A 27,618-nucleotide genomic window follows, 5' to 3' on the forward strand; every position below is an offset into this window, starting at 1 on the left:
CAAGTATTTGAAAAATAGACTAAATTTATTTTAAACAAAATCGGATTCAGCGTAACTTTACTTATTTTCATGCTTAATTGTGTGAAACAAAAAAAAAAGGTAAATATAATTGGACCGGTGGAGGTAGTAAAATATCTAAATCAAAATACCAACATTATGCTTGTCAGAACAAATATGTGCCCTAATCCCTTGTTTGTTAGAGTAGAAGGGAAAGAAAAACAAAAAGAAATATGAAAAAATATTTAAATTAGTATATAAAAATGTGAGATTCACATATTTTTTTGAAAATTTTCACACAAATCACTACTACAATAAATCAACCAAACAGAGGATTAAGCAAATTTAAAAAACACGATTCAAAGAGGATATTCTGTTAAAAATAACCAACCAAGTTTTCCAAATTCCAATAAAAATTAGTCGGCTAATAGATATTTTATATATATATATATATATATATATATATATATATCAAAATTTAAGACAACTGCCAAATGTTTTTTTTTTGTTTTTTTATTTTGTTATTAGGTTTACTTGAATATTTTTTTTCCACATGACACTTTTTATTTCTCTTTCCTATTTGTTTGATTTGATTATTTGACTCTCCCTTCTCTAACAACGTTTTTCCTCCACGAAAATAATTTTTATATTACCTTTAATTAACATAACATACACAAAAATAATTTTGTTTTCACCTCAGAGTTTTTCGTATCATTATACCCCCAATAACATACGTCTCTTGTCTTGCTCAAAATTAATTTTCTCTAAGTTGTTTTGTTGCATTCTGAAAGAATGAAAAAAAAAAGAAGTAAAATAGACTTTTCATTTATCTGAAATATGAATAACCAGTTTGTTACAGAATCAGAATTCAGAACACTCTTTATATCGAGTTACAACTGCACTAACAAGAGTTAAAGCTGACTAATAGTAAGAAAAGATTACAATAAACTTTATGGAGTAAGACTACTCTAATACATTCCAGGGCTTTGTGATGCATAATTACAAGCGTTGTAAGAAAGCTCGTAAGTGCTCAAAGTGAAATATGAGTTCCGTGTATGTTCTTTAATCTTAAATATCACAACTAATTAATGGCAGCGTGTGTAACCACTGCACCAAGAAAGATTGTACATAATGGTAAGAGTCATTCGAAAATAATATGCCGTAAATATAAATCTTTTTACCCTGCGAATGGTGGGATGTTTAGCGATTGAAAGAATGATTTGGATAATAAAAAACAGGAAATTGTAAACGTCCACCCCAATTTTTAGAGTGGAATAAGTAGAAAGTGGAGAAAAATAAAGAAAAAATGATAGTTAAGATGTGTAATGTGATGAAAACAATGACACGTTTTGTAATTGGATGTTACATTTAAATGTTTACGTAGTTATAAACATGACATGATTGAATGCATGTTGCGCATGTTTGCTTTGGCATCACGTGCATTTGGATGTGTGCACGTCAATCTAAAGCTGCTCGTGCATGCGTTTTTACGCCATTTGCTTGATTTAATTTGACAAATTTACAAAATAACATGCATCTTAAATGTTGATCCAAACACGCACAATATTAATATTAACATGTCAGTATATGCTTAAATGTCTACTATACATTGAACTTTCAAGAATCCTTAATTTATTTGTAATAATGGGAGCATTTAATTAGGTCATTGCTTTACAATAACATTTAATTTTGTAAAAAAAAGATTAATTATAACATTTTTACTAAATTAATAATAAATTTTAATTGTTTAATTTTGTTTTACCTAATGATGTTATATTACGTAATAAGTACTGAAAGTAATTTTGTTGGCTCATTTTTAATATTGAAGTCTGAAGTTGAGTTTTTAATGAAACATTGAAGTTGAACTTACTAAAAATAGAAAATAATAACATAACAAAAAATTGTGTCGATAAAATATATATAAACCAACTCTATCAAGATGATACTACTACCAAACAAATTTTGATGTCACCGGGGAAACCAACTTATTAAATACCTTCCTTACATGAACATTTTCTATTTATTATTGTTAAAAGTCAACTTACGTCAAGTGCAAGAAAGCAAATTTTTCTATTTTGTTATACGAAAATTCAACAATAACACAATTCTTGAACTTATTCAGCAAGTGTTATTGTTTAGTACATGCACCGGACCGGAGAGGAATACACATGACCATATATATATGATCATTCGCAGCCGAAATTTCTGTTTCATCACTGCAAAATGGCATATAATCTACGATTCTTTAATTTAAAATAAAATAAAATTGAGAGATAAAGTAGTAAGAGAATGATGCATCATCTTTCAGTATATTATAGGATAAGCATCATTGGTATGTGTATCCCAGTGGACAAGCTGGAACAAAATTACCAAATCTCGATCACTTAACATTTTCTCTATAAATTGCCAACATATTCTCTTCCTTTTTCTTCACATATCTGATTCCTGCCGCTTAAGTTAAGACTATAACAACAGCCAAGCGCATTGGCCTATATATATCAACACAAAAACTCTTTGATTCAGAAACATACATATATATTCACACAAATATCCATTTATATATACATATATATAGTTCTATATGGCAATGACAACGGTGGTGTTTGTCTTGTGCATCTTTGTAGTGTTGAATGCAAGTGCCTCTGATGCCACTCGCTTATTGCTGAACAAAACTGCAACAGGTAACGTGTCCAGAGAGAAGATTGAGAGATACTTACTTGAAAATGGACTCGGCCAGACACCCCCCATGGGGTAATTTATTGAACCCTCTCTTATTTCTTTAATTTTTACTCCTTTTTCTCTCATTCAGATCAGATTTTCTATTGAATTTTTTTGTTGATACATACACATCTTTATATAGGCATTTATGATTGTTTGTTGTTTGAGGGATAGGAGAAGTGTAAGTAGCACGTTTTCTTTCACACTTTGTTAATGTGTTTTTCAGTTATTATTGGTAATAAAGAGAGTACTATAGATAAAAATGTAACTCTGACATTATTTGGCTGTGTTTGTATTGGCGATTAACACATTGAAAGCTAATGTTTCCTTTTAGTAAAATTGTGTTCAATGTGCATTAGAACGCGAGAAATGCTTAAGCCAAACACACACAAGAGGTGTTGGGGATTCAAAATTAGGCTCTGAAATTGTGGCTGGTATAATGTGCTTAATTTGAGTGCTCCCAGAGTCCCATGGCTGGTCCATGAGGGTGGCATTTGTCTTGTAATTTAAGCTAAAATGTTTGTACTAGTATGTCATTTTACTTTTTTTTTTAACCCATACTTTCGTTTTGTCGGTTTTTCATCGGTACCTGTACCTAGATCTCTTGGCTGATTGATGAAATAGACAGTTGTACACTTTATTATAGCATTCAACAAAATTAGCTGCAAGATGTTATTATTATCGTTTGTTTTCTCCTTTAAGTATTATTTGTCTCTATATAACATAGGGTGTGTCAATATTCTGTTTCAAACTTATCCCTTTGAATAGAAGATTTGAAAATATCTTGTTTTTTCCATGATTTCTAAAATAAAAAATAGGTGTATTAAAAGATGTCTTTGCTGAAAATATGTTAAGTGATTCCGTCCAATGATATTCTTCCAGTTAAATTCATGAAAAAGTGTATATATATGGTAACACATTACATGTGAATTGATGATCAGATGGAATAGCTGGAACCACTTTGGCTGTGATATTAATGAAAGTTTAATTCGAGAAACAGGTATGTTCACTATTATTATGTGCACTCAGAATTGACCCAAATGATTGTATTTACAATTTCAGTCATTTATAATTTAGTTAGTCTGAATTTATATGTGTTACTATATTTCTTCATTATTTCAGCTGATGCATTGGTGTCATCGGGCCTTGCTGCTTTGGGATACAAATACATTAATTTAGGTACACACCGACTATCAATGTTATTGCATTAGTCGTATATATCTATTGTAACGACTATAAAAAAAACTTTTAATTATGAGTAAATAAGTCATAGTTACTATAATAATGTGTCACGTTTCATATATAGCAATAGTTACATATCAATATTTTCCTTCGATATTCATTCTTTTCATGAGTGTCAATATGCTCAATAATTAATGATATATATTTATAAGTCACACACGTATCATTTAACTAAGTAAAAATAAATACTGAAAAGTTTATAGTATTTATATCTTTTACTATATACGTCAAACATGAATAAATATTAACCAGCATTTTAAAACCTCCTAAGGAAATATAAGTTTATGAGACTGACTGATCTTGAACCCATCCACGCGTTATACTTTTGTATAAGAATATTTTGTGTAGAAAGTCTTAAATTGAAACAATTTTAACTATATTATTTTCATGATTTCTAGATGATTGTTGGGCCGAACTTAATCGAGACCATCAGGTAATCAATATTCAATATCCTTTAATTTTGTCTTTTACAATTAATTTATATGCTTAAAATCCAAGTGCATGTTAATTTAAATTTTGTAGATTAAAATCTATTTTCGATACCACTGACAAATTTCAAATGATGTTAGGGAAATATGGTTCCCAAGGCTTCAACATTTCCTTCAGGAATTAAGGCTCTGGCTCATTATGTTCATGGGAAAGGTTTGAAGTTGGGGATATATTCAGATGCAGGGTATCAGCATATCAACCTTAAGCTTTGATCATGAGCATGCCTGTGTTAATTTATTCGAGCCTTTCTGATCACTTACGGTTTCTTTGCAGAAATCAAACTTGCAGTAAACGTATGCCTGGATCACTAGGACACGAAGAACAAGATGCAAAAACATTTGCTTCTTGGGTATATATGATGATACATTCATTTGAAAGTCATTTTGCATTTCTGTCAACTTATTTCTAACATAATGTTAACTAATATCTGAATTAAACATTATTTTAGGGAGTTGACTACTTGAAGTATGATAATTGTGAAAATAATGGTATATTAGCCACAGAAAGGTATGCATGATCTTTAAATACAAACAATTAAGTATCTACATGCTTATAATTTTATAAAACAAGGAATTCACAGTTTCATATCATACATTTTTTAAAACAGGTATCCACCAATGAGTGAAGCTTTGTTAAAAACTGGAAGGCCAATCTTCTTCTCTATGTGTGAATGGTGAGTTAAATTGGTGATGATCTCATACAGAGAGAAAGTAAAATTAGTATTCTATTTGCTCTAATTTCCCTCTAATTAAGTTGACAGAAACTGCATTGTTGATTTATGATTAATTGATTTCTCAAACATAGGGGATGGCAAGACCCAGCAACTTGGGCCAAAACTGTGGGAAATAGTTGGAGAACAACAGGGGATATTGAAGATAACTGGAATAGGTGAGCATGCTCACATTCGTACTTTTACTGAACACTTGACAAAGATATTGGCAGAAGAGAGGCTTGTTTCAGTTTAACATAAGAATTGAACTAAATAAAGTATCAACCTCTCAAGATTCATTCTCATTTATTGCATTACTCAGTTTCTTTTCTTCACTTTCCATGTTGTGAACTGATTTATATTTAATACTTCCCCAGTATGACTTCCATAGCAGATGCAAATGACAGATGGGCATCTTATGCTGGACCGGGAGGATGGAATGGTAATTAATTAGCCTCACTAGTTATAAACATTGGATTATTATATATGCTATTGGACTTCAGAACATTGCTATTACAGAAAACTCCAATTTATCTGGGTTTCTGATATATGTTATTGCTCTTCGGATATTAGATCCTGATATGCTGGAAGTTGGAAATGGAGGGATGACCACAGAAGAATATCGTGCCCATTTCAGCATATGGGCTTTAGCTAAGGTACCGTGGAAAAAAAAAATGTCTGCTATTGAGACATTGTCATATATCATAAAGTCCTTTCAGGAAAATGTAATCTTCTGCTTAACAACTATTTTCTTGTGTATAAATAGGCTCCTTTATTGGTTGGTTGTGATATTCAAGCAATGGATAATACCACATATGAACTGATAAGCAACCGAGAAGTTGTTGCAGTAAATCAAGGCATGAATGGGAGATAACATTTCTGACTTTCTTGATCGACAAAATTACAAAAACATTAATTTCTTCAACAGAATGCTTTAAAACTAATGACCCTCTTCTTCTATTGCAGACAAACTTGGAATACAGGGAAAGAAGGTGAAAAACAATAATGGTTTGGAGGTAAATTTCCTTCTATAGTTTTCATCCTCTTTTTCTCTTGTGTTTGGTTATCCTTTTCAATTTGTCACCTTATCTTAACATGGTATTCAGTGCTTTCATATTTCACTACAAAACTGTGATACTACTTCAAACTTTTTTTAAGTGCATTTATTTCATCTATCATGCTTATCGCACACAAATAGAGAGTATGCACAAATTTGATACTCTGCAGTCAAAACCATTTGTGTTTGTCTATACACCTATATATACATGTACAAAATAAATGCCAAAATTCTCAAACACATTAACTGATATTTCATGTGACAGGTGTGGACAGGTCCTCTTCGTGGTAACAAGGTAGCAGTGATCTTATGGAACAGAAGTTCATCAAATGCAACAGTGACTGCATGTTGGTCTGACATTGGCTTGGAACCAGGAACTATAGTTGATGCAAGAGATTTATGGGAGGTAAGATACTTAAGACTTGTTGAGTTCTTAATAATGTAGAGCATTTAGCATTCCCATGGTTTTGATCACGTGTAATGAATTCTGCAGCACTCAACGCAAACATCGGTTTCAGGAAAAATATCTGCTGAACTAGATTCACATGCTTGTAAGATGTATGTCCTGACTCCCAGAAGGTATTAATTTCGAGTGGCAGAGAAGAAGATAAACACACAACTATATTGGCAAACCATTTAAAGCTGCAGGAACCACAAATAAAGCAAACAGATTATTTTTTTTCAATTAGAAAGACAAGTATAATGTATAAGACTATAAGTTATACTTAATGTATAAGTCTTTGACCTTCCGGTTGTATTTGCAATTTGGTTGCACTGAGGACCACTTTATTTTAAGGAAATAAGTTTTTCATGTTTCTATTCCCACTAAATCAGTTAAATTCATGATGCTGAAATGAAAGCACATCAAACACATGCATTTTTTTTTCTTCTAAAAATAGACAAGTAACATCAAGATTTTATACTGTCTCTACAAAATGAACGTTTGAAATCCAAAACTACACCATTTAAACGTAAATTCTGCTTGTCGTAGGAGGTGATAACACTTCCAAATGAAGTACGCGTACAGGATTGAGGATTGATGTAACTTTTGCACCATTCAGTTACAAAATTTGCAATTCTATTGGACTCACTTGCATGCCAAAAGAAACATAAATAACACAATGACATAAAAAATCAGGACACTTGGAAAATTCAAGGCCGCATTCTATAATGTAAACATCACAGTTTTCGGTTTTTTTAATAAAAAAAAATAGTTAAATAAAAAGTTCGTGCAAGAGGCGGCAAGATGCATAATGACGATCAAACACGAAAATCTTGAGATTGTTTCAGACTTCCTTGGATTTCTCTCAATATTTTCTGGGGAGCTTCTAATTCCTGATTAGTCCGTGCATTGTCTCGGCTTCTTTGCAAATATTTAACTAATTTTATGGATGGTGTGTCGTTTATGTACTGCAACAGCAGTCTGCGTGGTTGTCGTGACTTTACTGCATTACTCTTTTACTGATAAATTTGAAATTAAAATTAAGAAGTATATTTGAAACAAATAAAAATATAAATTAAATTATCAATATATGAGATGAGGATGAAATCCATAATTCAAATAGAGTCATAACTCCTAAAATTTATCTGTAACTCCTAAAAAATCTCTCATTAACGAATAACTCCTAAAATACTTGAAAGGATTAGAAAGACCAAAGGTTTTTTTTTCCTTTTATTTTATAAAACCAAGTGATTACAATCATTTATTTCAATTAGCAATCAATTAATTTGTCCTTATTAACTCTTGGATTGAATTTTAGATCAATATAATTGATTGTCCTAATTTTATAATCAATTATACTTAATGTGTAATATATTATTTTTGAAACAAAATATTTCTGAAAACCAAGTAGAGATCAAATAATTAGTTAAAATAATTCATAGTTGATTATTGTTAAAATTTGAAATGAATAATCACAGTTTTAAAATCGCCACAAATTATCTTTTTAAATTTTTAACGAACATGTTCTCAGTTAAATAAGACATCCAAATGATAAGGACTAAATACAAAAAATATAATGATTATTATTTATTAGGAATCAAAATAAAATTTAAAAATTTATTGAAATCAAAAACATATTTAAGTCTTTTTTTTCTCTCTCTATCTCTATCTTTCATCCATACATCTCAAAAATGAAAAAATTGTCAGATAGTCCTGGACTACATGGCTCCTGCTAATATTTAGATGACATATAATTGAATATTTTCTTTCTAGTAATTTATTAAGTTTAAATGTTTTTAAACAAATATTAGTTGTACTTTGGACAAGTGGTAATCCAGGATTACCTTTTTTCTTCTTCTAATGGGGTGGGTTTACCATTTTTGTAATTCAAGATGACACAGTTGTCCAATAACAAACAGAAACGGAATACAAAATAATAAAAATAAGATATTCCTCAAATATAAGAGTGAGCATGAATGATGAATCTATAGAACTCAATATTAAATGAATTTTCTAACGTACCCTGTGGCAATGGCAAAATTACAAGAAGATTATCTAGTTCCATTTCAATTTTTGATCCTATGAGCACCCAGAAAATATAAAACTCATTTATTGCAACAATAAGGATACCCCACATTCTGCTGTTCTATGGATAGTACTTGTCTTTCACATATCAACAGATCATAAACTACACATATACATTCTGTCATTTACCTGGTTTATATTTCTTATGGTCCTCGCATCTTCTCAACAATGTGCCTGCTCTTTTCTTCAATGTGACGCCTTTTCTCTTCCAATTTCTCGCTCATCTTCTTTCCCAGATCAAGCATCCTTTCCCTTCTCCCCATTTTCTTTGGCAGTCCATCCTCATGTTCAACAGAATGATTTTGTTTCGGCATCACCACACTGTGTTGTGATTGGGACTCAGAATTATTCTCTATATTTTGTTCATTAGTTTCAAGTAGTTTGTCATTCTGTATCAATGATGTCCTAAATTCTTTAATATCGCTGGTTTTTTTAGGTTTGTCATTCTCTAACAATGGTGTATTCTGTTCTTCCAAACTCCGGCTGCTTTCTAGTGTTACTGAATTAGAGGAACTTAATGGAAGTTCTAGAGAATTTGATGATGTCCTAGTTGCTTCTTGACTAGATTCAGTACTCTCTGGATTTTGTTGTTTGTGCTCTGGATCATTACTTGAGGTGCTTGCACCAACCTCCAAACTAGCTTCCACTCCACCAGAAGGTTGATTATTGGTATCAATTGAAGTGGATCTCTCGTTTCCATATTCTTGGTTAATCCATATGAATGGAGCAACAGTTCGAGGAACCCAATCATCCTTTTCTGCTAACATCCATGGAATGCATAAACTTTCACAATTTGGGAGCACCAAAGTTTCTCGAACTCCTGTCTGCAGGAACAAAATTAAATTCAGTTTGCAAGCATTAGCTGCTCTTATCTTTTCTAAAGAGATGAAAGTTCATACGTATTTCTCAGTCTGTGCTGCAGTTATACTTTTTAAAGAGATATGAAGTTAAAACATATTTCTCAGTCTGTTATAAGTGTGACCAAGATTAAGGATATACAAGTATTTGGTGTTGAACACAAGTTAAAGAAGGTTCTCTGTTAGAGAGAAGAAAGGATACAACAGAGGAAAAACACTGTAGTTGTACTCCTCTAAACAAACTCCAAAGAAAGAAAGAAAAAAACAAGGTATCTTTTGAAAACATATACATTATTATGAATTTATGATAGACCAGAAAGTAGTTAGGAATAGTTGGGTGGTTGAAGATAGGTAGGGAATTAGCTTAAATAGGAGGAGAGTTAGAAAAATAGCCATTCTGTTATGTTACCATTTGATAAACTGAGCATTATCTCTGTTATAGAAAGGGGAAACCTTGGAAGGATAAACTTTTGCTTAGGTTCTTCGTAATTCAGTAAACACTGTCAAAGCATTGTTTTTCATTTTCTTTCTCTGTTTTTTCTAGTCTCTCTAAGTTTCCTAACACATAACTATTAACGAAGGATTTTGTTAAAGAGGAGACCAGATGTAAAAGGGAAGAAAAGCACTCTGTACTCTAAGCAAACTCCAAAGAAAATATTCACTTCTCAAATTTTGAAAGCACACATTATCCTCAGTCCTCACTACATCTGGAGAAGGATGGTACTATCTTTGATTACAGCATGTTTATTTTAGGCAAATTACACCATACCACTTTATCTAATATAGATGTTGTTTTATCTTCCAACCAAGTGGATGAGGAGTAGTAGAACTATGTTACTATAGCAAACTTCAAATGTAACATGCATCAATATTATTTTCTTCAGTCCTAGATTGAAAATACTCATCGTGGAATAAAGATAATTTATATTTTTAAGTAGTTTAAATGATAAGCATTTCCATAAGACCAACAATACTTTGTGGTATAGAATGCCAGGTGACTAAGTGCCAATAAGAGCATACAAGTTAAAGTTGCAAGGATGAAAATTTTGTTGTGGATGAGTGGACATAAATGAAATATTAGAAATGAATGTATCGGGGAAAAGATTATAGAATCTTACTTCTTGATTTGGACATGTAAGAAGACCAACAGAGGCCCTAATAAGAAGAGTCAATCATAGAGGATAACCTGATAAATGGAGGTAGATAAAGACCAAGGAAAACTCTAAGAAAACCCATTAAAAAAGACTTTGGTTCAAATGGTGTCATTTAATGTAGCCAACCCACCCAGTTGAAAAAGGATTTTGTTGTTGCTAGATGATATAAGAATAGCATAACAACATCTTGCACTTTTGATCAAATTTATGGAAAATGAATTTCCCCCTTTTCTCAGTAATAAGAGAAGATTCTACAGAGAGGCAAATACATAAATTTGAAAACCTTAATAATAAAACAGCAAGGCTATAGGTATTTTGAGAATACGTCTTCTTAAAGACCAATGCTTAACGATGGCTCTGATGGGCCGTTTGGCTAGAATAAACAATAATGAGATCACTGTTTTAGTAAATGATGCGTAAAAGGGTAGTGATGACATTTATCCACAAGAAGCACAGCAAACTCTTGAAATAGCAGAAGCTAATTTGAATAAGGCGGAAGGCAAGAGACAAACAATTGAGGCAAATCTAGCTCTTAGACGAGTCCGGACACGAGTAGAGGCTATCAATGTGATTTCATAACAAGTAGTCTACAATTTGAATTCTTTCAATAAAGTTATAAATCATAATGGAAAGAGACTAAGAGAGTCAGTCGTACCTTTATCCTATTGACCAGGAATAAAGCAAAATGTGCACTGGTTATCTTATGTTCTCCAACAGATGACTCCAAGTTGAAATCAATGTCTGGCATTGATGTGAAACCATACCACAATCGATCAGAGGGAGGTGGCTTTATATGCAAGCGCATTGTTCCTCTAAGAGAAGTGACTCTTATTGCCAAAGAGAGAGGAACCTTTTGATAAGAAATAATCAGTTACTTTGAGAATGAACGTGTATGAATGAATAAGAAAATACTCAAAGACAACATTTGTTGCCAAATCCAGAATTTTTACAGTTAAACACTGCACATGCAGAGCCAACAAAAACGAAAGTAAAGATAACATACAGAATCAGAAAAAAAAAAAAAAAACATTGACCTATGCACATTAATTAGATTAATCGTCCAGAAATTCAAATAGATATATATACCAAAATTAATTAAAGGCAAAAGTTAAATTTACACAACCAAAATTCCTTTTGCATGTTTGCTCTCAGTATATAGATGCCAATTTATCCCCCGAATCATAACAATACCTTATGGGTTGCCTTGTTTGACGTTTGGGTTAGCAGAACGAAAGAAAAACTTAGTGGAAATGTACGGTGGTTTCAGTTCTAACAAAGCCTTTGAAATTCCAGAACATCAAGGAGCAATTATTAATCACAGTCCTACTTTATTATAGAAACGTTCATTAATCCTAGAGGTTGCTTTTTCAGGGGGGTATACGTTTATGAAAAAAATTATCCAGAATATATAGGTGTCTGAATACAAAGAGGAGATATTGTCTGACAAAAAGTTATAATAGAGAAATTCAGTATAATTTTGTTGGAAAGTCGCCATAATTGCAGCCTAGTAGGGTTAGTTGCCAGTGTCTCAAAGAGGGCCACCTATGAAGGGGCTGGCCAGAAAGGCTAAGTTAAGCATTGTAAAGTGCAACTTCAGGGGCATCGACTCTCAGGGGGTTGAGATCCACATTGATTAGAGATAATGCCAATGAAGTCCTTATAAAACTTGGGCAGTCCTCACCTTACAAGTCAGTTTTGTGGAGGTGAGTTAGGCCCTAGGCCAAATTGTAAGAAATTTCTAACATCAAAGGGGCCATAGGGTAATTTACCAGGAGAAAGGAAAAGAGCAATGCACCCATTTATTTAATATAACCACACAACATAATCAAAATAGCAAAACTCCAATAATGAAAGAAATAGACTGCAAAAAGTGCCGTGGGAAGAAGCAACCAAAGGAATAAAGGAGGGAATAATAGACAGAGGGTACCTGTGAAACCTGTTTGGCAACAGAATTTAATATAGATTTCCATCTTGATCCTTGATTTAGGGAAGACATAGTTCTCTTAAAGCTCCTGGAAACATCTGTTTAGAGAAAAACAAGATACACATCACAATATCAATCTAAAAACATTATACCGCACAACCTAGGTATGACAATATTCTCTCCTCCACATTTTGGAAATTTACTATTTAAGCAGTCTAGCAGCAGTAGAAAAACCATTAAGGCATTCTCTGGTAAAAACAAAGGGGGAGGGGGGAGTTCTCATGAAAAGCATATAATTTCTTTGCCATTGTTTCAATTGGAAAATCTTGTGAACTAAAAAAAAGCACCACAGATGGTATGACATAGGATTTGGAAGCCCTAGCCCATAATCTCCATCTACCTGTGTACTTTGTTTATAGCATGTGGAAATTGTAGTAAATGAGTAAAACATGGATATGCTAACAAGTAACAACCTTAGAAAGTGGTATGACCATAGGTGGCAAATAGGCGACCAATTAAGTTCAAGTGAGATTTCAGGAAGTAAGAAAAGGAGCATAAATAATTAGGTTGTATTTGACTCATGTACTAACCAGAGTTCCAATCACCATCTTCTTTTTGCTCTTGTACATCATTCGTTCTTTCTGCAAAATTCAATTGCTCTCCAAAATATTTAAAACCTTCTAGAAGATCTGATGGGACAGCTCCAGCATTGTTTGGCTGTGGATTTGAGTCTTCTGTCCCTGCATGGAGCTCTAGTTCACGAACTTCAAGCCTTGTTTCAATCTCTAATAGAGCACCTCCAGAATATTCAATGTCGACTTCTACAGCCCATACCTCACTCATTTCCATAGGAAGAACTCTCATTCCTACAATGCAAGGTGGAACATTCCCAGTATTGATATTGGTACAGATGACTTCACCAATATAACCAGGAGTTCTCATATTGGACAATGTTCTCTGCAAAAAAGAAAACAAAAGCATCGTTTATCCCATAAGTTTTGTGTGGGGGAGTTCTCTGTAAACAAACAGAAGTAATCAGTATTTATCTCTTAACAAAAAAACCATAATGGAATGAAGTCCACTTCACAAATATGGGGGCCGGGGTGGGAGGGGCTCATGTTTACACAAATAAGCACAGCTCCAATACAAACAAATGTTGAAATTAAGCAATACTTTCTTTTATTGACTATGTTAAGAAAAAAAGAAAAAAAAACACTGACAATGGGCCGACTTCCTTTTTGAACTGCTTCATATAGTGTGATATAGAATCTACCACCATATCAGTTAAGGTGACAAAATTACTCTGTAGGTAAGAGACTTAGAAAGGATAGAATCTTTTATATTCTTAAAATTTTTAAGCTTAACAGAGTCCTGCTTATACTGGTAAACTTGAGGTTTAAGACCTACCAGCAATGGAGGGATTTCATTCAGATAGATATAAACATCATGTTAAGAAATTAATATACATAAGTTGCTAGAAATTGGTACCTAGACAAAATGATACATTTTTTCACAAAAAACAAACAACAAAACTCACGCTAAAACAAGTAAAAATCAAATGGGAAAAGCTTAAACCTGAATCATTGCTTGCACGGATCTCTTCAACTGCTCATTTCCTTTTGCATCAAAAAAGAGCCGGGAAATCAACAAATTCCAACATAATGTTCCTTCATCAATACCAAACTTCACATCGTCTACCATGGAATTTTTAAGAGGCTTTGATGTAGAAGCAGTCTTCAAAAAGCCAGTACCCAAAATTGCATCTTGGCAAGCACGAAGCTTCTCGGTATTCTTTTTCTCTTCATTACCTGACAATGAAGTCCAAGTTGATATATTTTCCAAACCAACTCGGGAAGTTCTTCTAGCAACCTTTTTGAAAAATTGACGAACCTTTGAGGAAGAACCATCAGGCTTACTAGCCCTTTCTATTACCTCAACACTTGATTCCACTGATGGTTTCATAAAGGAATGGTATACAGCATTCAAGGATGTCAGATAAGTATGAAACTCTTCATCCAACTGGGTAAACCATTTGATTTTTTCCTTTTGATCACATGAAGCCAGATACAGGGCCTTACACCATGCCTCTTTCTCCCATGAAGTGTCAAGATATATATAAATAGTTTTGTTTCCATTGTATATGACAGAGTTCGTGTTTTCCACTTTGATAGGGAACATTTTTGCCCTGTAAGATTCATCACCAAACAAATAAGAACTTGAGTTGAAGCATCAAGCTTCCTAAATAAATGACCAATAATTATAACAAAATTTTATCTTTTCAATATCATTTGACTTACGAAGTTAGGACACCCAATATCCAAGTGATCTCAATTCACAAGTTACTTTTTATTTTAAGCAGTATGCAAGGCACAAAGGAACTGAGATTTCTCCACGCCAAATTAAATATCAGGGAAGCCTTAAAAAATAACCCCATTATTACATTGTCTAAGCTGTGAGATATACATAAGTGGAATGGTGACTCTAGCATAATCAATTGAGGATCATATTTTCTGCAACTTGTAACATTGCTCAAGGATGATAGCCATGATTTCACATGCATAGTAGCTTAGCATTCAAAGAAAATTTTCATTATCTGCTAGCTAGGCAGTAAGTGAAGTTGAGAAAGATATTCACTACTGTAATTCATGGCACCTGTTAGAGAATTTTGACACTTCTTGTCTTCACATTCCAACTATTAAGGTTCATTCATACATGCATGCGCAGTTAAGAGAAGAAGTGGAAAACTCAAGGTAAGTGGTGAGACAAAAAAAGGAGGGAGAAGAATGTACATGAAATTCACCTAACAAAGAGCATATGTTAGATAGAATACGATGCTAGTAACATTTGCCACTTCTTGGGAACTCATGGAACAGCCTTGATAATAAATAAGCATTTAAAGTCAAAAGCTGGTCAGTGGTCACAGTAATTTTGCTAGTCAATCCATATTGCATACCAAATAATACCACCCAATTGAAGAGCCCTCCACACCACATTACCATTTTCTTGAAGAAAGAATTGATGCTGACACAGCTTGAACTGCACAGCCCTTGAGTTCAATCGTCGTGTGCAAACCATCCGCTTCTCTAAGAATAAGTGATTGACCCTTGATTTGTCCATACGTCTTAACAGGGGAAACCTCCAAGGTCTCCTTTTTCCTTTTTTGCTCCCTTGACGGTTTTGAAATCTTTCCTGATTCTAGAACCCAAACCACACCCTGAAAAAGAGCTTGAAAATTTAACGGATCAGACGTACCAAACTTCCTTTTCCAAAGTTTTCAACCATATTTCCATGTAAGATCATTATAATAACTAATTACTTAATAATCAGCATATATAGACCATTGAGACATCCCAAAATTACTTATTTTACAAAGCTAGGCAACACATAGGTAAGTATACTCAGTTTGGTGAATTAGTGCTAACCTGCTTTCTATAAGCAAAATCCAGAGACTGTTGGGGATCAAGCAGTGCCGTAGTCGGGGTTTTGGAAGAGAAGTAGGCTTCGTCATTATTGATCTTGTGCCGCAACCGTTTCATGATCCATAACAACCCCAGAGCTTCCACAGCAACAACTGTTAACACCCCGAGACCGAACCCCACCAGAATCAAACCCAAAAGCGTAGCCATTTCAGACCTCTGAGCAGCAACGATGAAAATGGGAACTTGTACGTATTAGTCTCTTACTAGTTAAGTTAGTAAGAAAGAGGAACGAGCGCGTTGATGTTGATGTGACACAACAGAGACACGTTCACCAGCTATTATTCAATTATTCAAACTGTTATCAAATCTAAGTAACTATGACCCTTTTTTAAGTAAATAAAAAATAACTAAATATTAAGAAAATGGTAACGGGTGATCTTCTGAGACGACGTGAATAACTATATAATTTTTTCTATATTTTTTTATGATTATTGAAGATAAAATATTAAAAAGAATCACAAATAAAAAAAGAAAAAATAAACAGGGATTTAGATCAATTATAATTCAAATCATAATTAATCCCTACAATTAATGGATTCTAACACCTCCTGTCAAATTGGTGCATGAATGTTACATTTTTAACTTGTCAAGAAAACTATTAAGAGCCTTGGATGCTACTACCTTGATCAGCATATCAACAAGTTGTTATTCTAATTTTACAAAAGGAAAGACAATAATACAATCTTCAATCTTCTCTTTGATGAAATGCTTGTCAATTTCCACATGTTTTGTACGATCATATTGGACGGGGTTGTTAGCAATCTCTATGGCTGATTTATTATCATAATAAAGATTCATTGCATCCTTTTGTTTATATCCAATATCCTTCAAGAGACTTCTAATCCATAACAGTTCACATATCTCAACTGACATCCCTCTAAACTCTGCTTCAGCACTTGATCTAGCAACTACTTGTTGCTTTACTTCTCCAAGTTACTAGATTTCCTCCCACAAAAGTGAAGTAGCCAGTGATAGACCTTTTGTCATCTGTTGATCCAACCCAACCAACATCAGTGTAACCCTTAACTTTGAGGTGACTATGATTTGAGAATAACAAACATTTTTATGGTGGAGATTTTAGGTACCTTAATATTTGTTCAATAGTATCCATATGCGGTTTTTTGTGTCAAGCATAAATTGGCTCATGACATTGACTGCATATGCTATGTTTGGTCTAGTATGAGACAAGTAAATTAGCTTTCCCACTAGTCTTTGATATCTTCCTCTATCTACATTGGTTGCATCAACATAATGAAAATTCTTGTGATTTTGTTCTATGGGAGTATCAATTGGTTTACACCCAAGCATTCCTATTTCAACTAACAAGTCTAAAACATATTTTCTTTAAGAAAGGAAGATACCATGCTTAGACCTTGTAACTCCGATCCCTAAAAAATATTTGAGATCTCCAAGTTGTTTCATGTCAAATTCAAAAGCTAAATATCTCTTTGAAATTTCATCAAGATCATCTCCGGTCACAAGCATATCATCAACATATATTATCAATGCAGTGATTTTACCTTGATTTTGCTTGAGAAACAAGGTATGATCAGTATTGTTTTGTGTGTAACCAAAAAACTTCATAGATTTTATAAATCTTCCAAACCAAGCTCTTGGTGATTGTTTCAATCCGTATAAGGCCTTTTTAAGCTTACACATCAAAGGAATATTTGAGTACTTTGGTATACCGGGAAAAGGATCCTTTTAAACTTCTTTCACTAAATTTCCATGTAAAAAGACATTTTTTACATCGAATTGAAGAAGTGGCCAATCTTGATTTGCTGCTAGTGATAATAACACCCTTACTCTATTGAGCTTTGCAACTGGTGCAAAGATTTCTTGGTAATCAACCCCAAAGGATTGAGTGTAACCTTTTGCAACTTGTCTTGCTTTATATCTTTCCACACTTCCATCAGCTTTATGTTTGACGGTAAACACCCATCTACAACCAATTGTACTCTTTCCATCCAGTAAGGTTACAAGTTCCCAAGTAGCATTTTTCTCCAATGCTTCCATTTTTTGTTTTCATTGCCTAGATCCACCTAGAATCTGCTAGAGTTTCCTGCAAATTACTAGGAGTAAAGGCAGTAAATAATTGAGATACGAAATTGACATATGACTTGGACAACTTTTCAGATGACACGTAGTTGTTTATGGGGTATTTGACCTTACAATTAAGAATGAGTTCATACTTAATTGGGGGTTGTTCTCTATTAGTACAAGGTGGAAGAGTGTAAGGGCTTACTATAGGGTCAGAATTTGGGGTAGAAGAGACATTGCATTGTATATCAGTAGAAACATAATTTTGTGTATCAGCAATAGAATGAAATGGAGTAAGAGTTTTAAGTGATACCTCTACAAAATTATTTTCGGATTGGATCAATAGTGGATTTGAGGTTGAAGGAGAGATTATACTATCATCTTCGACCATATTCTCATTTACATTATTCTGATTTAATCCTCCATGTTCTCATCTCCATTATCTTGAATTTCATCCTCTGTTGTTGTTGGCATAACATCAAATAACCCGATATCTTGGTCAAGTCTATCATGATTCTACACCTCCAAATCACACCTCCTTTGAGCAGAATAATGAAGTGTTTTCAAGGGAAAAAACATTTCATGCTCATGAAATGTAATATCCATTGATACAAAAAATCTTTTTGTAGATGGATGATAGGCCTTATATCCCTTTTGAGTGGTGTTGTATCCCAAAAAACACATTTCATTGCTCTAGATTCTAATTTTGTTCATTGGCGAGGATGCAAATGCACATATATGACACAACAAAAAATATGGGGTGGTAAATGATTGAAAAAATTAAGGGTGAAATGATGAGAAAGGACATCAAGAGGTCTTTTAAAGTTTGACACACCCGAGGGAACTCTAATAATAAGATAAACTGCAGAGCTTAAAGTTTCACCCCATAAGTAAGAAGGAATATTACCACTAATCAATAGTGATCTAGTAACCTCCAAAAGATGTTTATTTTTTCTCTCGGCTACTCCATTTTGCTTAGGGGAATTAGGACACGATGTTTGATGAAGAATACCAAGAGATTTCATAAAATTTGTCAACTCATTTTTGTAGTATTCCCCTCCATTATTAGACTTGACTATCTTTATTGAAGTATTAAATTGTGTGCTTATCATTTTGTGAAAAACTTGAAAAACATTACACACATCACTTTTGCATTTAAGAAGGTATAACAAATCATTCTTGTACAATTATCCACAAATGTCACAAACCATCGCATTCCATTATGTGTGGGAAGAGGGGCAGGTTCCCAAACATCAGAGTGAATAATAGAGAAATGAGCATTAGCTCTATTGTTATTTATAGGAAAAGTAACGCGATGACTTTTTGCCATTACACAAGTTTCACATTTAAAATCAGAGATATGAGAATGGCTAAACAATGAAGGAAATAATCTCTTAAGGTAGCTAAAGATGGATGTCCTAATCGCTTATGTCATTGTCAAATATCTCTTTTATTCTTAGTTTGTGTTTCATCACTTATAGAGTGAGTCAGTATTTTTCCTTTGGTATATTGAGAATTACCTTCAAGATAGTATAATCCTTCACTTCTTTTACCACTGCTAATCTTCTCATTCATATGTATATTTTGTAGAGTACAATATGTGGGAAAGAAAAAGAAAACACAATTATGTGACTTGGTTAATTGACTAACAGAGAGAAGATTGCAATTGAGAGAAGGAACAAAAAACACATTAAAAATGGATAACAAGGGAGAAATGGATATTGTACCACTAACCATCAGCGTTTATAATGGCTGAAAGAGGACCATTAGAGGAGAACTGTGTAAACATATTTCTATCATAAGTCTTATGATTTGTTACACCTGTGTCAATTATCTAATCACTACCCTTAGTAACAACAAAAACCCCACAAATTGGTTGAAATGTACCTAACTTAGTAACAAATCCAATAGCGACTGTGGAGTTGTCCTTGGAAGACTCTACCTTTTTTCCTTTTGGATGTTATTAAGGATAATTTGTACCATCAAAATGCTCAGGTGTGAGGATTGAAGACAAATCCGGCATATGTGGAGCAGAACCTGATCTATTTGACCTATTTTTCATTTTTGTATTCATAAGCTAATCTCCAATACCTAAAAAGGTAATTGGAGTTGGCTTTGATACCATGTTAAGAAAATGGTATCGGGTGATTTTCATTTATTTGAGGACAAAATATCAAAACAAAATCATAAATAAAAAAAGAGAAAATATACAGAGATTTGGAAACATATTTATTAGGAGAGAGACTAAATATCTTAAATGAATTTTAATTTTTTCTAGAGATTAGTCTTTAGTTTTGGATAGAAGGATACTTTGCTTCATACCAAAAAAAACTAACCATAATTTTATTTATTTAAGGTGTATTTGAATTAAAGAAATTGAGTACACTTGTTAAAAATAGTTTATGTATAATTTAAAAAAAAAATCATGTTTTTGATAAAATTAATATGAAAATGTTTATACAAATTAACTTATATAATTTTTAGTTTAAGCAATAAATTTATTTTATTTCTTCACCTTTTCTTATTCTTAAAGAGAAATTTATCATTATATCTCATCATGATTCATGACTTAATTTATTTGTTCATTTATTTATGCGGTCCTGGTTGCTACGCAAACTGACCCACTAAAGGCTGATTTTATCATGCCAATTTTTTTGCTTACGTCTCCTGAACTCACGGCAATTGTTCCCAGTGTTGGGATAAACAGGAGAATAAAGGATATACAATGAGTATTTAAAGAAAGAAAGAAAGAAATTAAGAAACTATACTACATAAGAGATAGTACCCAATTAATTTACACGACCCCCAATAAACTAAACTTAATTTACATTTTCATTTATTAATGTTCTCAGAGTTGGACCTAGGTGATGAAGTTTTGATGCCTAAGTCAGTGTGCCAAACTTAAGCAAACTCTAATGCCCAAGTCAGAGCAAACTGAGCAAAGGGGCATTGAGTTGGTGATGATGAACACAACACAAACCAATCTACAAGGTAGGTTGGCGTGTGAAGAAGTTGAAGTCAGGGTGGTCAGCGTTGCGGTGCTTCAACCACGAGTCTGCAGCGTTATACAGATTGGTCACCACTTGATTATTGTTGTTATAAGAGTTTAACCAAACGCTTTTCCTCATTTTGAAAGTGGCAAGCCCAAAAGGAGAGAGAGACATGCAACCACTCTCTTTTTTCTTGCATTTCTCTCCTACAATACTTCGCCACCCAATTAAACAACTTGCGTCATTCCCTGTGTCAATTCCCTCATATTTGCTTGCACATTCTGCAAAACAAACAAAAAGTAGTTGTGAACTTGCTTCAAATTAATTTATTTGATACTATGTTTTTTGTTTGACAAATCACTACGTAAAGATACCTTGGAAAGATGAAAGTGAATGAAAAGTTAGGAAGCTTGTTGGGTCCTTTTTATTTTTCTGGCATGGTACGGAATAAATGGGGTACCTATTCATAATGAGTCAATGTGAGATCTTTCAATCATGGAATCAAACAGAAACTAGAGATCAAACTAGAAATATATACCATAAACTGCACAATATAAGGAAAAACAAATTGATTGAAAGCTTTTTATACACGTGATTATGAAAAACACAAAGATGACAGAACCAAAAGTTGATCAGCAAGAAATACTAGGAAATAATATTACAATCAATTCAACCTTGTCTCCGCAAATCAATTTTAACTTGAAATAAATTAAAAATAGAATTGTATCTGTAACAACTCAGAGACCAGTGACTTTTCATCAACTACAAGTTATCTTCACAGTTTTATTTTATCTACGAATTATTAAAGTTAAAAACCAAGGCCAATTTATCCCCAGGTGCACTTACTTCCAAGTTCTGGTTCATCTTCAAGAACGTAACAACATTTTTTTTCAGTACAACAAAACTAATTCCACTCACCATGAAACAGCCATCCAACTTGTTGGGGAAATATCCACACTCTTCAACGTCATCAATGCTGGATGGCTTTTAGCTAACTCAGTTATCTGAAACAAGAAACATCAATCAACAGACAGACATGCTTCCAGCGTGTGAGAGAGAGAGAGCATAAAAACATTTGCTGATAATTTGTTAAGAATAGCACTTAGAAGTTAATTAGAGGGTATTGCTATACCTTCTCAGAAAATGGAACCCTCTGGTAAGGTGGATAGTTCTCAGAGTACTGTAAGTAAAGTGCGCCAAGCATATCCTTTGTTGTGCTGCATAAAACCACTTGGTCAGAACCTGAATCCAAAGAAGCATCATCCCATGCTTTGCTAGAATTGTTACTCGCTGATCTAGATAGGTCATCACTTCCACTATCCTCACTCGAGGAATAACATTCAAGTTCAATTCCTTCGACGTCCTCTTTCCGAATCCTAGAAAAGAATAACAAGGTTCATACTCAATTACTCATACCATTTTGTTGACACATTTAGTAGATAATAAGCACACGGTGTGGTGTGTTTCTTTTTCTGCATACCTAGATTTACTGCGGTAGATTTGGATGGCAGACAGATTCGGAACATAGTATTGAACCAGAGTGTCACCATTTTCCAACATCAGAGGAATGCAAGCACCAAAGGCACTCCATTCAGAATAGCAGTCCCAAAGATCCTTCAGAGTGAAGTATTCGATTGTGTCTTTGCCTGGAGGTAGACATTGGACATTTTGATCGCTAGAGCAGCTCTGAAATTTACGAGTTACAAGAAACTATGTAACGTGTGGTTTCACAAAATGCAAGAAGCACGGTTTATATATATCTTTGTTTCAACTCTCAATTAAGTAGCAAAAGCTAGTAGAACAAAGGATTTATCAAATATAATTGGAAAATTATTCGTGGACACCTAAAAGTTACATGACGTGATGAGGAAGAAAAAAAAAGTGCAGATATGATACAGTGATATATGAGCTGTTTGCTAGCAGCAATTCAGCCACCACGGGCACAAATGGATATTTTTCAATTATTCGAGTGAAGATGGGTCCCATTTATCCTTAGTAAAAATGAGAACTGAACATTTTTGTTTGTGCTTTTTTGTCCTTTTGACCAAGAAATCTTATCCACATTTGATAAAAAGATACACCTAGTATTAATAAGGGTATTTCAGTATTTTTATAATTTTATCATTTTATTTCTATTGTATCTTTCTTTTCTTTAATTATCTCTTTTTTTTTCATTTACTCTATTTCTTTCAACCATTCAAACATGACAATAATAATGTGACAAACTAAGAGAAATAATAATAATAATAATAATAATAATAATAAATATTAATAAAATGTTTCACATCTTTTCAATTCAAAGGTAAAAAAAATGAATAATCCTAATCCTAATTATATCATTTATAACTATCTAATAATTTAAGCCAGTAGAACCATGTGCTCCAAGATAGAGTGAATTATGATTGGAGCACCTACTATTGCTTTCTAAAGGCAGGAAATGGTGGTTCTAATTTTTCCCATACAATTTTCTAGGGGATGACCCACATGAAGTGGAGTGAGAATAATTCTCTCTAGTGTTTTTGTTTTATGAAAATAATAAAATTATCCTTAATTATTTTTGGTAGTTAAAATCATCCTTAATTAATTGTAGTTATGACTTTTATTTTTAATAGATACTAATATATAAATGTAATTTAGTAGTAATTTAATAATATTTATTTAAGAAAAAAAAAAAGAGGACTGTTAGTATTTAATTTTGTGAAAACAAGAAAAACGAGAGGGGCTATTTTTTGTTGAAACAAAGGAGAGAGGCTCTCGCACACTATGCACAACATACATCATTATCCCTAGTCACCATCACACATGGCCTAAGGTGAAGGCACGAGATCGAATCTAGTGGGCATGCAACTTCTAAACGAAAACCTCTCCGAGGCTCATTTTACAACTATTCTTTGGTCCTAACTCAGACAAATTGAGCAACAAATAACATATCGGTGAGCCAATGTTTTCTCTCCAAAATAACATCACACAGAATCATTTTATATTTGACCAAGTAAGTTTGATTCCCTACTGATACCTAGTGGTTAACAAAATATCTGAAATCTGGGACTCCAAAAAACATTTTTTTTTTTGTTTTTTCCTCTAAGCAACCGTCAGGGAAGAGGCAAATGACTATACCCCGGTCAACATTTTGCAAATAAATTAAAAGATGGTAACATTTTTTTTAATAGAAGATGGTAACATATGTCAGATATATTGATAATGTAGCATTTATTTATGTAAATAAAAAAAGTGATAATTTCTCAAAGCAATTGCATCCAGGGAATATTCCCAAAGACCAAAGTCAAAATGGAGTCATTTGACCAACACTTCATTGTTGCTATTTGTATTTTTAAGGTAAAAGTGTGACTTAGATGACTATCCTTGACATAGACAGAAATCAAATCCACGGTTGTTCGGATAACTTCTTTTTCTTATACTGAGTCGATTATAATTTTGATTTTGCACCGTTCGGATAACTACTGCGTTCACAAAAGAATATAATTAATTAATTAATTTGAATAAAAAGTGGTTGAAATATTTCTGCAGCATGATCGGAAGATAGCACTGTAACATGCAGAGGATTTTCAAAGAAACTCCAAAATAAAAAAGAATCCTTTTCATCAAAAGTAATCTCGTTGATCGGAAGATAGCACTGTAACATGCAGAGGATTTTCAAAGAAACTCAAAAATAAAAAAGAATCCTTTTCATCAAAAGTAATCTCGTTATCATTATCCACGTTTCAATTTTGACCCAACGGAGAAAGAAAACACAGTCAGTAGTTTGCGCCACGAATCGGTGACACGAGTTAAATTTAGACGAGAGTAGAATTGAGAGAGAAAAAATATTGAATTCTAAAATATATAAAAAAAAAAGATAAAATAAAAATACCTGAAGAGTGAGTGAAGGAACAACGTCTGGAGTTACGCATAGGAGAAAGCGTTCAAGATTCGACAGGGAAGACATATTTTTTGCCGAGAAGTTAAAGTGACGGAAAATTCTCAGAAACTTACCCTTGGAACAGCAAAAACAGATGAGTTAATTCTAAATGGATGAATTCAATTCCAAAATCAATGAATATGTAATTATAGTTTTGAAAAATCAGACACAGAGAAGAAGAAATCATCATAAATTCTCTCACCTTCAAGAGAGTGCATGCATTACAATTTTCAGGTAATGTGAAAGAGAGAGAAGAAAAAGAAGCAAAGAAGAGAACCCATAATAAAGTGGCATTGACCCAATGACGTCGACAATAAATGCAATACAGAGAGATAAAGAGACAAACTCACCCAATTAAGAACAAAGCATATCATAAATAATTGTCTCTCTCATTTTGTTCGTCTTGAAGATGCTTCGACTCTGTCAAAGGTGGGATCTTTTTTATAGCTGAAGGAATGTGCAGAAGTATGGCTTTCGGGACAGTTCTATTATTTAGTGCGGCTTAAGAGAAATGGGATTTACTGAAATTCTGTTGTTTTGGGATGAGAGAGAGAGAAAAAAAGTTTCAACTTTGAAAGACAATTGATAGAAGAAAGAAGAAAAAAATGAGAGTGAGAGAAGAGAAGTGATTGGTGGTAAAGAGAGAGTGAGAGTAACAGTTCGCTTCGCCGCGTGTGACCAAGATAGTGTCAGTGCTTACTGAGTTACTACTGTTCACATTTATAAGTATTTTGTTTTAATACATAAGAATTGAATAGGTAATAGAGTTTATAATATTCAATCATTCTATTTAATCAATTAAATTAGAAACCAATTAAGCTAAACGTCTTCTTGAGTGCGTTATAGGCCATTAAGCTTGCGTTATTTTTGTTCATTTTTTTCTTATTTTTTTTGTTATTCGTTGCATAGTACAGTATGGGTTTTAGTTTTGTCGTTCTAGATTCAAGTGCATGTCACCTGCCTAGTTACACACCAATATATCTTAGTCAATACTATAGTCAATTCACATTATGATTAAAGAGGCAAAATACCGTTTCAATTACACCCATGACCAGTATTAAATACAATATAAATGAACATATAAATTAATATGCTTATTCGATACAGTGATAGATTATTAAATACTCTCTCTCGTTATTTTTATAAGATGGTGTTGACTAATTTATGTTTATTAAGAAAATTGGTTAAATTCATTTGTTAGCATTAAATTTATATGTAATTATAATTTTTTCTATTTTTTAATATTATTGAAATACTATTCATCTTCTTCAATGTATATAAGAAAGGAAATTAGACAATTCAATAGCATTTAAATTATGAATTAAAATAAATAAGAGCATTTTAGTAAAAAAAAATTATTAATGAACAAGACCATTGAAATTAAAGTTTATAAAAAGGGATAAGAAAATTTCAGTGCCTTATAAATAAGGACAAAGTGATTAAATTAAATGATAATATTTCATCAAGAAAGTAAATGATAATATAAATTAAGAATTAACATTGAAGATTTTTTATTTCATGTTTTATTGAAAGTTACAAGAATAATTAGTACTTTAATTTGTGCATGTATAAAATAAATGTTTGTTTTATATGATTAAAAATAATAAAAATAATAAATATTTTAAAATATATGAAATATATCAGATTTAAATTAATAATGAATATAATAGCTTTGAATATATAAATCAGATTTTCGATTTTATAACCAACAACTCAAATTGAAATATAAAATCAATTGGCTTTTTAAAAATATGAATGGATGTTATGTTAAAGTTGCCACATATAATAATCAATTAATTCATTTTATTATTTTATCTTGATCATGAAAACCAACTTTATCCATTTAAATACTAATAAATATAATTTATATCTTTTATTATCTCTTCTCTTTCAATTATTTATCTCTTAACTCCTTTCTTTAAAAAAAAAAAACATACATTTTGATCATTAGAGGCCTGGGTGAAGACATCGTTGTCAGATGGACAAGACGTCACCAATAATAGGTATAGATTGATTTGTAATGTGGTTGGCATTGTAGGGAATGTTGGTTACAAGGGCAAAACAGTTAAATTAGTGCAATCGAATAAGACATTGTAGCGCAATGAACTAGTCACGTATCCAATGCATTAATAGTGTCGAATGAGACACTATGGCATCAATAGACTAGTCGCGTATCGAATTATGGTTTGACGTCAACAACGAGATAATGCACTAACAATGTAAGATTGTTGCAATGATGGATTGACATCAGTGATAGGGCAATGCAATAATGATGACGAATAGTTGTTGGTTGCTAGTGTGGTTGTATAAGGATGTTGGTTACAAGGGCAAATCGCTTAAATTAGTATAGTCAAAGGAGACATTGTAGTGTCAATGGACTAGTCACGAATGAAATGATGATTTAACATCAAGGATAGTGTAATGCATCAGTAATGTCAAATGATCGCAATGATGGCCTAACGACAAGATAATGCATTAATGGTGTTAGATGGTCATTGGTAGCAATTGTGGTCATA

General features: G+C 32.7%; 3 protein-coding genes across 6 annotated transcripts; 1 reads left to right on the forward strand and 2 right to left on the reverse strand.

The window, feature by feature from the left end:
• The first annotated feature begins 2,472 nt into the window (after positions 1-2,472).
• On the forward strand, positions 2,473-6,854 carry LOC100815682 (alpha-galactosidase). Its single transcript, XM_003535351.5, has 15 exons — positions 2,473-2,748; positions 3,657-3,715; positions 3,838-3,894; positions 4,356-4,390; positions 4,527-4,630; positions 4,720-4,795; positions 4,895-4,953; positions 5,054-5,119; positions 5,251-5,334; positions 5,533-5,597; positions 5,729-5,811; positions 5,922-6,012; positions 6,122-6,171; positions 6,478-6,618; positions 6,706-6,854. Exons 1-15 carry the CDS (start codon positions 2,579-2,581, stop codon positions 6,796-6,798), a joined length of 1,233 nt encoding a protein of 410 aa, XP_003535399.2. The 5' UTR covers positions 2,473-2,578; the 3' UTR covers positions 6,799-6,854.
• Positions 6,398-16,414, reverse strand: LOC100816218 (uncharacterized). Of its 4 annotated transcripts, XM_041005793.1 has the most exons (8): positions 16,097-16,414; positions 15,671-15,888; positions 14,250-14,859; positions 13,265-13,631; positions 12,678-12,772; positions 11,406-11,600; positions 8,869-9,563; positions 6,398-6,854 (listed from the first exon to the last, which is right to left on the reverse strand). In XM_041005793.1, exons 1-7 carry the CDS (start codon positions 16,298-16,300, stop codon positions 8,883-8,885), a joined length of 2,370 nt encoding a protein of 789 aa, XP_040861727.1. In that variant the 5' UTR covers positions 16,301-16,414; the 3' UTR covers positions 6,398-6,854; positions 8,869-8,882. The 4 variants fall into 4 exon arrangements, with proteins under 4 accessions (XP_040861727.1, XP_003535400.1, XP_006589245.1 ...); XM_003535352.5 differs by lacking the exon at positions 6,398-6,854 and having other exon boundaries at positions 8,750-9,563; positions 16,097-16,413; XM_006589182.4 differs by lacking the exons at positions 6,398-6,854; positions 16,097-16,414 and having other exon boundaries at positions 8,750-9,563; positions 15,475-15,888.
• Positions 16,415-20,925: 4,511 nt separating this feature from the next.
• Positions 20,926-26,064, reverse strand: LOC100816738 (uncharacterized). The gene is made up of 7 exons (XM_006589183.4): positions 25,453-26,064; positions 25,055-25,177; positions 22,664-22,869; positions 22,316-22,559; positions 22,102-22,187; positions 21,558-21,643; positions 20,926-21,464 (listed from the first exon to the last, which is right to left on the reverse strand). Exons 1-7 carry the CDS (start codon positions 25,474-25,476, stop codon positions 21,178-21,180), a joined length of 1,056 nt encoding a protein of 351 aa, XP_006589246.1. The 5' UTR covers positions 25,477-26,064; the 3' UTR covers positions 20,926-21,177.
• Between the last annotated feature and the right edge of the window lie 1,554 nt (positions 26,065-27,618).

Source organism: Glycine max, chromosome 10, assembly GCF_000004515.6.
Source record: "Glycine max cultivar Williams 82 chromosome 10, Glycine_max_v4.0, whole genome shotgun sequence".
NCBI lineage: Eukaryota > Viridiplantae > Streptophyta > Magnoliopsida > Fabales > Fabaceae > Glycine > Glycine max.